This window comes from Lingula anatina, chromosome 1, assembly GCF_051362555.1.
Source record: "Lingula anatina isolate TDL-2025a chromosome 1, LinAna3.0, whole genome shotgun sequence".
NCBI lineage: Eukaryota > Metazoa > Brachiopoda > Lingulata > Lingulida > Lingulidae > Lingula > Lingula anatina.
In genome coordinates this window covers 41,293,508-41,307,259 of record NC_141767.1, presented here as the reverse complement: position 1 = coordinate 41,307,259, position 13,752 = coordinate 41,293,508, and the positions used below count along the sequence as shown (strand labels likewise).

Below are 13,752 nucleotides of genomic sequence, written 5' to 3'. Positions count from 1 at the left end.
CTCTCACCAGCAGAATTTCATATGGTTTTCATCCAAAGCATGAATATTTAATGCATCAACAGCAGTCTCAAACTATTTCAGGCATTAATAAATTGCAAAATTCACAATATCAAAGTTTTTCTATTTGTATAGTTCAAAGTATTATACATGATGATAGGGCATCTAAAATGCATAATCTTGCAGAAAGGGATTCCAAACAAGAGGGCGGGTGAATTTTCCTGTAATTTTTTTTTTTATTGATCACTTCAAAGGTTTCTTTCTGTATCTTAAGTGATCTTCAATAAAGTCTCCCTCATAACAGGAACTGATGAAGGCTATAATGATTGAGCATTTCAATAGAACATGTACTTTCCCTTTTTCTTTAATGACAAATCTTCAGTTTATTCCAGGCCTAATACTCTGTCAATTCAATATGGTAAGTCCGATAAGCCTGCTATCTGATGAGGTTTCTTTCATCAGCCAAAAATGTAAAAGAGAATCAACAGCTTCCAAGGCAGGCTTACAAAGGCAAAAAGTCACCAAGTCAAAGCTGAAAGCTATCATCATTTCAGGAGATGTCTAATGACAATGGCTGCCATCAAGTTGTAGATGACATGCGACTTGACTTGCTCATCATAAGCACTTCTGCTCCGTCAAACTGTTTCACTTTCTAAGGATTCATGTGATCTTTCATGACAAATCTTTTTGAAATTCATTTCCTGTGTTTCAAAGATCCATTTTTTTCTGTTTTACTGACAGCTTCTTCAACTCGATAATCACTATCAACTTTTCAGAGGTGTATCATCTTTCAGTAGTTCCGAATGTTTTGCCAATTGAAATCATCATATATGAAACATTATTCCTTGTAAAATCAAATAGTCTTTCTCCCTTGGCTACTAGAGTTTTCTTATAGGCTTATTATCAAACACATCAGATAATTAACTGTCAAATGTGATGCAACTAAAAAAGAGCAAAAAGACAGCAGTCTATTTACATGACTTTTCTTGGGCAAGAATCGTTAAAAATTTGCCAAAATAATTTACACTGTAAAGAATCTTGTCCACGCATCACCTTTGTCAGTTTCCTTAATTTTCACTAGTACTAAACAAGAAAAGACGTGTCACCCCTTACCGACATCTTCCGTGTCTTGTCTCCTGTGCGTACAGACGTGTCTGGGGCAGGGTGAAGATCAAATCACATATACAGACTAACAGGGATCACATTCCTACAGAGTGTAGACAAGTCTGGCACATATTTGTCTTGCTATTTTACTCAAAAATACCCTTAGCACCCTTTGAATAGAAATGAAAATAGCATTTCTAGCATAGGGCCATTGACAGCAAGTAATGAAGCATTGGTGGCAGTAAAATGAGCTGCCTTACTCTTCCAACCATTGTTGATCTAGCCAACAAAGGGCGATATTATGAAAACTTGGAAGAAGAATACTCGCAGAAAAACTGTATGCTTGACCTCAGGGCAATATTTTATAGATTTCACAATTGGGGTGAGGAAATCTGACCTGATGCTTAAATGGGGACTTGGTCAGAAACTAGTGACCCTCTACCTCAGTGACCTACCCTCAGACAAAACAGAACGTCCATAACTTCTGAACCTAGACCATGGGCCCCATCAACAGAACTTGGACAAGATATTTCATGGCCTAACTACATGTAAAAACTTTGGTTGGAATGTGTGAAAAGTAAAACAACCAACACCATAGAAAATATGGATCCCCCCCCTCCCCAATTCCTGGACATAAATAGGAAACGATGATTAGATGAAGTTTTAAGGTGAAGTCTTAATGGACAGACAAATATGTTGGAAACATCTCAACATCATGGCAAAGAATTGGACAAAGGGTCAGATATAATTCTTACTAAAGTTATCGAGGAAAATTATATTCAACGAGTTGATCTTTGAGCCCTCAAAAAGTATATGGCTTATGTCAAGATGGCCCATTTGCAATCTCTTATAAGAATCCATGAGAAGCTTCTACTCCATAATTCTAGCAAAACACTTTCTGAAAGAACTTTTGTGTCATGCATTAGAACAACATGCCATGTGCCAAGTTATAATGCATGTGACAGAACACAATGTGAAAAGACTGAACAAGATTTTATACACATATCGATAAAATAATTCCGTTACACTCTTCAAATAAGTGGGAAAGGGGGGGGGGAGAAGTAAAATTATTCATGAATCCCTGCTGTACTGGTATATGTCTATTTCTCTGTCTGCCTCCCCACTTAGTTTAAATACTTTAAAATTAGTAAATTATCTAGTACATCTGTCCATTATATAAAGAAATATTTGTTCATTGTTGTTTATATTGTACAAGATCATGATGATCTATGTACCAGCACATAAATAAATTGAATTGAAAATAAATACTTCTGACATTCTAATTCTTGAACTTTTTCCAAAACATAAAGAATACACTGTCTACTGCTATATAGATGAGCTATCACAACAATGGGCAAGAAACAGACTTGCCAGACTATCTTCTAGAAGCATTAGAAAACAGACACAATTCTTCCATTTCCTGGTCACTGGGTTAAAGCATTTTATTTCCCCTCCAAGGAAACTTGGTGAAGTGAGGATGTTCAAACATTCTTTTTCTGGAATCAGTTTCATGGGTAACAATACGGTTTTCATAAGAAAAATCTTTAGTCACCGTTATAATGACATCAGGGTCATTGAACAATTTTTCCTTCCTCATTCAAATCCTCCCTGGGTTTACATGGTTCAAAGCAATATCAATACACTTTTGCAAAGAACATATTTGTGGACAAATGTGATTAGATGTAGCACCATTTAGAAATAGCATGCTGGATTGCTGCTGTAGATTCTTTTAGATCAATCAATACACAACATACTGCATGCAGAGAACATGCAAAGATTTCTGACATCTGATCTCTCTTATGCTATCTGACTAAGAAATAAAAAAGTACATTGGCAAATAATTGTCTGACGGAGTACTACACTTCTGATAACGGAGATGGGTCATTGCACTAAAAATGCAATTTTCTCTTGGATTCACAAAAACTTTGTCAGATTTCTTAATCTTTCATTCTAAGATTTACTTGCACGCAACTTACTGTATGTCACTACCTGAGCTATCTTCTGTTCTGACCAGTATATGTCTTCGAGCACCTCTAAACCTTCCGCCATGTCTATCCAGATTGACCCTTCACTTTGGTACCCCTCGGCAAACTGATTGATTCCTTTGAGGACCCACTTTGGCATTCAATAAAGATCAAGCATTACAACTGCTGAAAACTGACTGTCTATACACAACAGAGACCTTGTAATAAGATCATCCCTTCCGCTGTATTTATGAAGAGCATCAAAAGCGCTTGCAGTCACGGAAGCCTGTCCACAGGAGAAAAACCTAAGTGTATTGTGTGCCTTTGAGAGATAGGGTAGTATTTCCTGGGATGATCTTCTGACTGTAATAATATGGACAAACCGACTCAATTTAGAATTTCATCCTTTGATGCATTATTGGCTGTTGCCAAGGAAACCATGTGCGTTCTATGGGAGATGCTGTTAAGCTATCTTCAGCACAAGAGTTATCATGGCCTGCATCAAGTACTTATTACAGCATACTGTTCCTGACAGTAGGATTTATATACATCCCAGCAGAGTGGGCTACTAAACTAATTGCTTGTCTACCACTATGACAAGTAAAGACTGTGCCTCTCACACCTATTAATGCAACTTCCAATCACAACTAAGATTTTATAGGATTATGGATGTTGGGCAGTCTTCGATCATCAATCTTGGTCTAAGTTTCATTATGGCCATGCTAAATACTGTTTTCTGTGCAATATATTTCCAATCTGGTTAAACTGTTCATTGGCAAGTCAATCCAGGTCCTGGTAATTTCACTGATATTAAATGAAAATTAATGGAAATCCTGAGCAGATCAGAGGCAGTTTTTTGATAAGCAATCTGTCTGATGAATCTCAGAAATTGTCTTTCTCTGCAGTAATCATAGAAGATGCACCTAATGTGAGTAGAGATGACGAGGAAGCAATTGATCTTGTCATAGTTTATGTCTTGAGAAGTACTTTTGCATGGGACATACACCTTGTAACACTAGTGGTTGACTGAATACAGAATTATTCTCTGTTAGAAATGTTTCATTTACCAACAGAGGATTAGGCCCAACCAGTGTGACTTGCAATTAAGGTAGTGTTATCAATCATGTTGCTGCGGAAGTCCTCTAAGCAACGTGTTTGTCTCCTCATTCTCAAGTACAGTCTACTTAAAACTTTTGCCACTTGGTTCTCTTGTTCACATCTACTCCATCTTCTATCTATGACTGCATCTATAGTCTGACATCAGGGCACCAGGATCATCAGAGGTGTCAGCATTGAGAGACATGTAAAAAGTAATCAGACAGTAGATCATCCCTACCTCATAGCATCGAGCTTGGAACCCAATAATACACTGGTTAAATGTCAACCTAGTCTCATCTGTTGTCACCCACACTGACAAGACACATTTCCAAGCTCAGCTGTTGCTGGATTATCTCTAGATTGAACAACTTACCTTTCAGTTGACATTTGAAAACTAATTTTCTGCAGCAGCATCTAAACTTAATAACTCCCACTTGCTTTCATTCCACAAGGCCTTCTTAATACCCAGCAGACTATTCAAGCCAGAGATGCTCTCAAACGGCATTTCATGCAGTTTCCTTTAAGTACTTACATCTCAATTCATCTGCTGATTTAATGGACAACAGAAAACATGAAATATATCAAAATGAATAAAATTTATAACCCAATTTATAAAAAAATACAATACTTTTTGTTCTGGATGCAAGTATGTTTCATTTGTTTCACTTTTATCATGGCAACAAAACACCTAAGAGTGATTGGCCTGTTATCGTTCATCTTATCACTTTGGAAGACAGTTCTCAAGAGGCAATCAATTGGTCAGCACAAGATGGAATTTTCTTTGACAGAAATACCCAGAAAAAAAGGTAAAAAGCTCTGGGCAACACATAATTTTCCCTTTTTGACAAAAAATATTCTATAACATATATATATGATGGATTTATCTTCTACATAGATGAATTTGCATTTTTCAGGACAAGCAAAGCCCAATTAAACCATGTCTCAATTTTTTTACCAGCAAAAAGAGACTTGCTTAAAGAACGCTGTGTATACACCCAAGCCTAAAACAAACCAGTCACTAAACCTATGACCAAAATAACATTGACCATCATGGGGGAAAACCTACTACTCAAGAACCCTTTGAAGATTGATAACTAGTAGTGTCTTAACAACAAAAGTTAGCAGATCTCTCTAAAAATCTCTCTCTTTTGCCTGCTCATTGCCTTATCAGACAATAATCAATATCAATTTTCTATACTCTGGGGAAATGAAGGCCTCAAAGTGGACAATCAGAAAATGAAAAATATCTTAATTAGATAAATGTATCAGCAAATTTCAGGGAATTTAGAATTAAAAGCTACTAAATTTATGAAGAAACAGGAAAAACATTGAGGATTGTCCACACTGCAATTTTTAAAATGTGCAGATCTGAAAGCAATGGAAATTGATAATGAAAATGTGGAGCATACAATGAAGTTAGCAAACCTGAAAAAGTTTGTAAGTAGATCCAATAACATATCACACACACACACAATACATAACAGTATGAAAAACTGCGCAAACATATATAATCATGAATAAGTGATGACCATAGCACATACATATAAAATAAAGGCTTACCAAGTTTTTAGGTTTGCTTATGAACACATATAGGGGAAAGTCAAAACAGTTAAGGCATACCTGGTATCTCTCTGCCCACACCCGCACCTCGTCCACATCTTCCAGTGCCCCGTCTGCAGCAGTAAGCTCATCAAGTCCAGCCAGGCGCGATTCCGACTGTGCCAAGAAGATAAAATACTGGTCTAGTGCTGTATCGAAGTGTTGCTGTGTAGCCTGAACCGCCTGGAGAGACCTGCCTCGAGTTTCCAGCCTAGAAAGACAGCACGACATCTGTATGTTCTGATAATGTATAAAGTTTGGGTTCAGAGAGGTGGAACAATTTAATATAGGTAATGATCTTATATTGAGGCCCATGATCCCATGGGGGCAAAGATGTTATGTAATCACTATGCTCAATTTACCTTATCAAGGTACAACTTAAATAAGCCTGTCTGAAAATTTTGTTACAAAGATTTTATGAGCTCTTACAGGGTTAAGGTAGCATGGTATAAAAGGATGACACTATTCAATTAAGTGATTAAGTAGCTGCAATAATCAAATGTCTTTTCATTATTCAAATAGAAAGGTGGGGGAAGGAAATAAATTATCTGTAAAGGGAAGACAAGCCTTGCAAGATGATGCTTGGCTCTGAACAGCACACTCCAATACAGAGGTGATAGCCATGCAACAGTAAGAGCTGACAAAGCACTCAGCTAATTTGTCTAGTATTGGAATCTAATGGACCTGTACTTTAAAGAAATCAATATCAGACCAGGTTAATGAGCCTGCCTTGGAGCAACTACAAGTGGAGATCACAGGCCATCAAAGCAGTCAGGGATTGGGGAATACGGAAGATTGCCACTTGGAACAAATGAAACTTGATTTTTATGAATAAAGGACAGCTAACCAACAGGGGACTATTATCTTTATTAAATAATCATTTAGCCCCTTAGTTAACCCCAAGTCATTTCTTTGTTCCACAGAGAACAATTTATTTAATATTGAAAAAGGAAAAAGAATGTGTAGGCCCATTTCATTGAGTGCTGTAGTTGAGATACAAGATCACATTATACACAAGCCCTACTGTACCAATGCCAGTAATTCATCTCTTTTTATAAATGAAAAAAGCCAGACCTTTTAATTTGATAATTTCCATGATTTTTTTTCAACAAGCTAATTCCCTCTCTGCTTTTCATGCTTTATTGACCCAGCATTACATATACAGCTGTTTTTAGCTCTGTGCTGCTTGAACTGAAAAAAACCCATTAGATCTCAGACCACCCACATATTATTTCCATTAATATTTCTGACCAGCTTTTTCGAAGGTAAATTTGTGCTGTTTTACAAGACGAAGTTCCTGCAGGTAATAACTTACAGGCTCATTACCTGTTCTTTCCCCAGATGTCATAAATACAGAATGGTTTATGCCACCAGCTGCAATACTTTTATACCTCATATTACCCTTTGGATTTGTAGACAAAGAAGGAACTAAAATCTCACTTTATTCATCTATGCCTGATTTCAATGGTCTTAATACCCCTTAATTATTTTTTCAAAAAAAGAGGTGTTTCAAAACAATATTGCAGTTATAAACAAAAAAACCCAATCAAAAAGTAAATGAGTGCAGTGCGATAATATTAAAATAATATTAAAATGAAAAAACTAGATGTGTATCATATAACTTTGGCCAAAAGGCAATGAGTCAAGTGTTTAGAAGTTGATTGCTGCTAGTCAGTACAGTCAATGCAATTGTACAGATTGTTCTTTCAACTATTTTCAGAACATGTATCCTTCAGCCATAACATCCAATTTTTTTCAGATGCTATTATTTCATAATAATGTTATCATCACCAAAACATGGGAAATCAGACAACTCACGCTATCTTGTTATCTGCCTTTTGGGAAGAATGTCTACAATAAAATCCAAATCAGAAGAAGGCATCTGTCACCCTCCTGCCACCTAGTGGTGGTTTGACAACTGCTTGCGGACATTTTTTCTTGCTTTGAAATTAATTTGAATGTCCCAGTGACATATCCTTTAAGGTGACCACACTAATACATGAAAGCATCTAACTTGTTTTTATATGTTAAACTCAACAGATATCACCTTAAAAGATATGTAGATTAAGGGTCACAGAAGACTAGTTAGCAGTTCACACTCACCTTGACAGTAAGTGCTGCCACCTTGCATTGATTCTGTCAATATTCATTTTTATCTTATTTGTGTTGTCTTTGCTGTAGTCCTCCACGAGTTTGTTTGCCATGGAGTTCAAAGTTGTCACACTCTTTTTCCACTGGTCCACTTCACATTCTACTGCCTAAAATAAAAAGATACCAATATGTTATCCTGAAGCTTATAATCTGATACAATATAGTAAAATTCAAACTTCCCAACTATTACAAATGACCTTCCTTACATGTTTTCTGGAAAATTGTACAAATGTATACACTCCGTATATGAGTCTAATACCAAGTAAACCATCCTCTGCAGCTGCATATACAGTGGACAAACTTCAATGTAATGTCAAATCATGTTGCCCCTACCAAGGAAAAAAAAAAGACTCCAGTTTCAACTGAAACCTTGCTGTCTAGACTTACAGCAACTGTTTGTTTAAACCATTCAGTTCACATGACTCATTTCCTTGGTCTGCTTAACATAATGTTAAATCAAAATGTATTTAAATTCCTTTTTTTCAAAACCACTATTTAATCTTGACATCAACATTGTTCCACTTGGCTTCACTTATGGTGATAAGTGATACTGCTGCATGCCTTCGTGTGTTTTTTTTCATTGTCAACGAAAACCCACCTGAATAACCCCCTGTTTGTTACACACACTGTGGTTAGATATCAACACCTGTTTTAAGTATTTCCTCTCAATTCTCAACTGCAACGTGACACTGAACGGCTCTTCTAATCATATTCCAACACTGGAAGATGTGGCTGGTTGTTTAAGTCTTAGAGAATAACAGGCAGCCGGTACAACGGGCATTAATCATTAAAACTGTTGCCAGAATAGCAGCAACAATGCATCTTCTCATGAAATGATGGATGAAGGCCCTTCACACATCCAGAATTTCATGTCTCTCCATATCCCATTGTGAATGTACACTGACACTCAGAATATGTGAACTTGTAAACTATCCTTCTCCTTCATTCAACTTCTGGGGTTGCCAACGTAGTAAACTGACTATATCAACTTGTATATTGAGCCCAAAACATGGGGCAAAGGAATCAATTCCCAGCTGGCAACAGATTCAATTCCCAATCCAAAAATACAGACAAATGTTCATCATTACCATCAGAATCATCTTATTACCATCTCCCTCCAAGTAAAACAATCCCAAAGAGGACACCTAACCTGAGAACTACCTAATACATAGCAGTTTCCTCTGAATAATACAATGGTCTTCTGGTGAGTTAGGCAACCAACCTGATGGTGGCCATCCTGACAGGAAAACTACACACATCAAACTCTGAGAGAGCAGCAGGTGGAAAGTGCCACAATTGCTTGCTATTAGTGATCATCTAACATGAAATATTACCATACGAACTGAGCAACACATGTCGCATTTTTGTTATGTGTGAAAATTGAGTGATATTATTTCTAGATTATTCACTTAAATGCAGGCAAACATTAAGGAGATGGTTGGGAAGGCAACACTAATTGTCTTACTGTAAACTTACACATTTTTGCAAGAACCTGTATTTGGTATTCTACAAACAGTGTAAAATTACTCAAGCTACAAAAGTATATTGTATATCTAAACATAATGCATTTTACCTAAAAATGTTTTAGATGTGTCTAACAAAATAAAATCATCCTTTCATGCAATGCTACATTAATGGCTCCAAACTGGGATAATGGGTTTCATGTGGTTAGTATTTTATAACATCCTGTGGCTTAATCAAAGAAAAGGCATCTCTGCAGCATGAAGTAAATGTTTTGTAAACTCATAGCTTGATGAAACAATGGTTAAAAACTCTGACGAATTCCAGGTAACAACTCTGAGGAGATTACAATAACACTGGACCTCTGATTAAGTAATGGTCATTATCATTTAACAGTTCACAGTGATATTTTAGATGATGGTAACAACTCTAATTAGGTCATGGTAACACAAATAATGATGGTTACACATCTGATTAAGACAATGGAACACGTTTGATGATGGTTACCCTTCTGATAAAGACATGGTAACGCCTCTGATAAAGTCATTCAGAAGCAACACCTGCTACATGTGACATTATTCAGATGGCACCATACATGGACCCTATTTCAATTTACTCATGATAGTATAGTTGGATATCATATATCTTGCTTTGAAATATTAAATATTATGTAGTTAATGTCACACTAACTGTTACAAAATGTCTTTTAATTTTTTTATTTCATATGTGTTCCCATTAACTGTGATGGCAATGCATTTGCTTGAGCATTTTCTGACATGGCACATTGGTGAAAACTGCATAGGTTGCTGCCAGAAAGGGATTTAATGTTTTCATTACCCCACATCTGCACAGCAATTAATATACAGGTAATGGTATTTATTGACATCCCTAACCTTTCCAAGATAGATGGACTTACCAGGAACTTGTAATTTCTGTCATTCTGAAAATCAAAATTACTGCAGACAGTGCAATGCATAAATCTTCAAGTGGCACTTCTGAAGAACACACAGCTAACAAGAAACTCTACGACTAAATGGAACATTCTCTACGATATTGATTTTCATCTTTATGTTTGCACTAAATCTTTCCAATTCACAGTTCTATAGTTTGAAAATTGCAATCCCACAAATATCTGCTAAGTGAAATGTAGCAAAAACTTAATCACATTCTTCCCGTGTCCAATATTAAGATTTTTTGCTCAAGTGAAAATAACCAAGATGAGATCAAATGGTTTATATACAACATTAACCTCAGGATAACCAACCAAACAGAAGCAGTTCTGAAAAAGAATCCTGCTCTTTAGGTTGAGAGATACCTATTTATTTTATAAACAGCTCCTGGTCCTTTTTGCCATTAACTCACTCAGAATGCCAGGTGCTAAAGGTGCCTCAGATATGTGAAGGTACATCAATTGTATTTTAAGGCCAAGTAAAAAAAAACTTAGCATCTTTTACATTTTCGTTTGCTAGATTCTTAACAGCTAAGAAAGTCACATTTTAGGATAAGAGAAAAATTCAAATTTAAAATGAAACTGAACTTTTATCTGGTAAAAAAGACTTTTGAATGTTTAATATCAGTTAATACGAATATGCCAGATGATATCAGACAGAACTGAGAATCAATCTAGTTATACTGTCAACATTATGTTCATTTTGATCTGTAAGATACAGTGTTACTTCAAAATACACAAATTTACCCACCTTACACCCCTTACACCTATGTCTGGAAGGACTTGCACGCTGCATTTTTTCCAGCTCTACAATTCTCCCATCCAACGAGAATGAATGCTCCGATAATACTGATTACAGCATAGTATCAGATGTGATGTGTCTTCACTTATTACACACACATTGGAGTGGCCAATGGCAGGGAGGAAGACTAATCCCATTATAATATGAAGGCAAACTTATGGCATTCTAAGACGTCTGGAGATGGCCACCAGGGGATGGTAATCTCCATTATCTGGTGCTACAAGTTTACTCCAGGCCCCTCCAACAGACAATGCAGGAATACTAATTACCAATTGTTAGCAGAAATGGGTTCAATTGCCAAGACAACTTTGTCTGTTGGGACAGACACTGATGACATATCAATAAATGTTACAGATGACAGGAGAAAAAAACAAACAACGGGCAAGTCTTGCAGAAAGTATTATTGTAATTCCTTTCATCAGAAGATGGGTGGAATTCCTGTTAAGTACACCCAACCAGTGTACTGTGAAAAAGAATGGCCATTTTAGTGGGTTAAGAATCCATGACGGCATAACTGTGGTGATGCGAGGGCGTGCATTTTACTATGAAAGAGAAATAAGAACAAGACAAGTAACTATTAATTTTTTAATGCCTACTCTTTTTTTTCAAAGACTACCTGGAAACTACTTCACAATTTTTCACAAAAGGACGGATAGAATACTTGTTGAGTTAATGCAGACGGAAAACATGACTAAGAGATTATTTTGTGGAATTGGAAAATAACCTTTGGGAATCCCATTTCATAACACACAATAATCCTTCCTCGTTTGCCTCAGTTATAAATCTGAACATGAACAATATCAATACTAAAATTGATTCCAGTGTTGGATTAAATATTGACATGCTCTAAGAATGTGTTTAAAGGGGATATGCAAACATGTAAGCCTTGCCAATCTAAGGTCACTTACTCGCCATTCTTTCAGCTTTGCATTAACTTGCAAATATTACACTCCATTATCTTAAAAACTGCTGTCTTCTAATAATTCTGTCACGTATGGTACATTTTATACTTCAGTTCTCTAAATGACTATAATACAAAAGAGCATTATGTTCGGAAAATTAAAAACTGCTGTCAACTTGAAGGAACATGTCTCAAAATGCCACAAACTTAAAAAGTTCACTCATGAAAGCTTTCAACAGCATTTCCAAGAAAAAAAAAAAGGAGGAACCCAGGGTAAATTGAAACAGTCTTTATAAGCATTTTACTGGGTCTCTCCTCTGAGCCTTCACCAAAACTGAAAATTTTCTTCAGTAATCATTTTCTCAAACGTTTCCCAAAGCAAAAGTTCTGGGTGTAGGCCAAGTGATATCTGGTGGCGCCAGGATCTCAAAGGACACCATGCAGAGGCGCTAATCAAACTTAAACTAATTACTAATACACTATTATAGTACACACTGTGTGAATGGTAGTTAATGCTTGAGGGATTTTACCAGAGTGGTTTGTTGGGTACAAATTTGCTTTGAAATATCTTAAAGTGGACATTAACTTTACTGGTCTGCAAATAATGTAAAAATTCAAATTATGACATCTTTCAGTCTTGTAAAGGCTCAAGTCATCCCACTGTAACCTCGTTCTTTTGAGATCTTTCTTTCATATATTTTTATCTACTTAACTGCCATTCATTAGACACAGAACAAGGACAGTTTAATTGCAGGGGAAAAAAAACAAAAAAAACCAGTAATAAAGTCTGAAAATAAGCCACGCTCAATGTTTTATACTTTTGCCTGGTTTCTGACCCAAGTTGACCCTTCTTTGAAAAACCTGCAAAGTAAACATTTTCAAAACAGCCAGACCTTGAGTGTAACCTTACCTTATGATCATTAAGTTGCTTCTCCAGGTCTTCTGGTGGTGGTTCGTCCTCAGGTGTGATTGCCTTGAGGTCCTCCTCCACCTTGTCTGCCCAGCGGTCAAACTCGGCTCTTTTCTCGTCAAACTGCTTGCACTCTAATAGCATGTCATCAAGCTGGTTCTTTCTGAAAGTCACTTTGGCATTGGCTTCTTCCCAATGTTCCCTCAGCCGTTCAACTAAAAACAAATTCAACTTTGAGTTAAACAATGAAGTTTTACTGTAATTATCTTATTATTTCTAATTAAAGAGTTGATACATTTTTGCTTTTATATCTAACTTAATTTCTATAACTACATATTACAATTTTTTTTATCAAGAAATATTATAAATTATAAATTTAATAAACAGGACATAAAAATAAAATCACAATAGATTTAAAATGATCAAATATAGAATACAAACAATTTCTTTCTTAGAACATTACCTGAGAAACCATCATTGTTGTCTGAGAACAAATTTTTAAAACCTTGCCAAAAATTGGAAACCTTTTCCAAATATTCAGCCATGATAAAAAAACACAGCCTTTCCCCTGATGTTACTGTCTTGGCAAAATTTCTGAACTCAGGCACAGTCCCACTCCGCACAGTCTGCAGGTTATGCAATATGACAACTCAACAGAGGTACAGAATGATGTTAGCCATTATCTCATTACTAGAATTATCATTGTAGAGAATGAGCTGGTCCACCAATGAACAACAACCTGGCTGCTGCCTAAATATGCTCTGACATTGATCCTGGCTTACGCTGAAGTGCTAGGAAGATTGCAACATACTTATG

At 36.2% G+C, this 13,752-nt stretch overlaps 1 protein-coding gene across 13 annotated transcripts in view; it reads right to left on the bottom strand.

Annotated features, from left to right (window-relative positions):
• LOC106175622 (dystrophin) overlaps positions 1–13,752 on the bottom strand; it is a 95,539-nt gene that overhangs the window by 20,929 nt on the left and 60,858 nt on the right. For all 13 annotated transcript variants that reach the window (XR_015332159.1, XR_015332160.1, XM_087002330.1 and 10 more), the window contains 3 exons: positions 12,937–13,151; positions 7,866–8,020; positions 5,784–5,973 (listed from right to left, as the gene is read on the bottom strand). Coding sequence is in view for 11 of the 13 variants with exons in the window: in XM_087002330.1 (XP_086858456.1) it covers positions 5,784–5,973; positions 7,866–8,020; positions 12,937–13,151 (560 nt within the window). In the remaining 2 variants the exon portion in view is untranslated. The remainder of the gene's footprint in view (positions 1–5,783; positions 5,974–7,865; positions 8,021–12,936; positions 13,152–13,752) is intronic.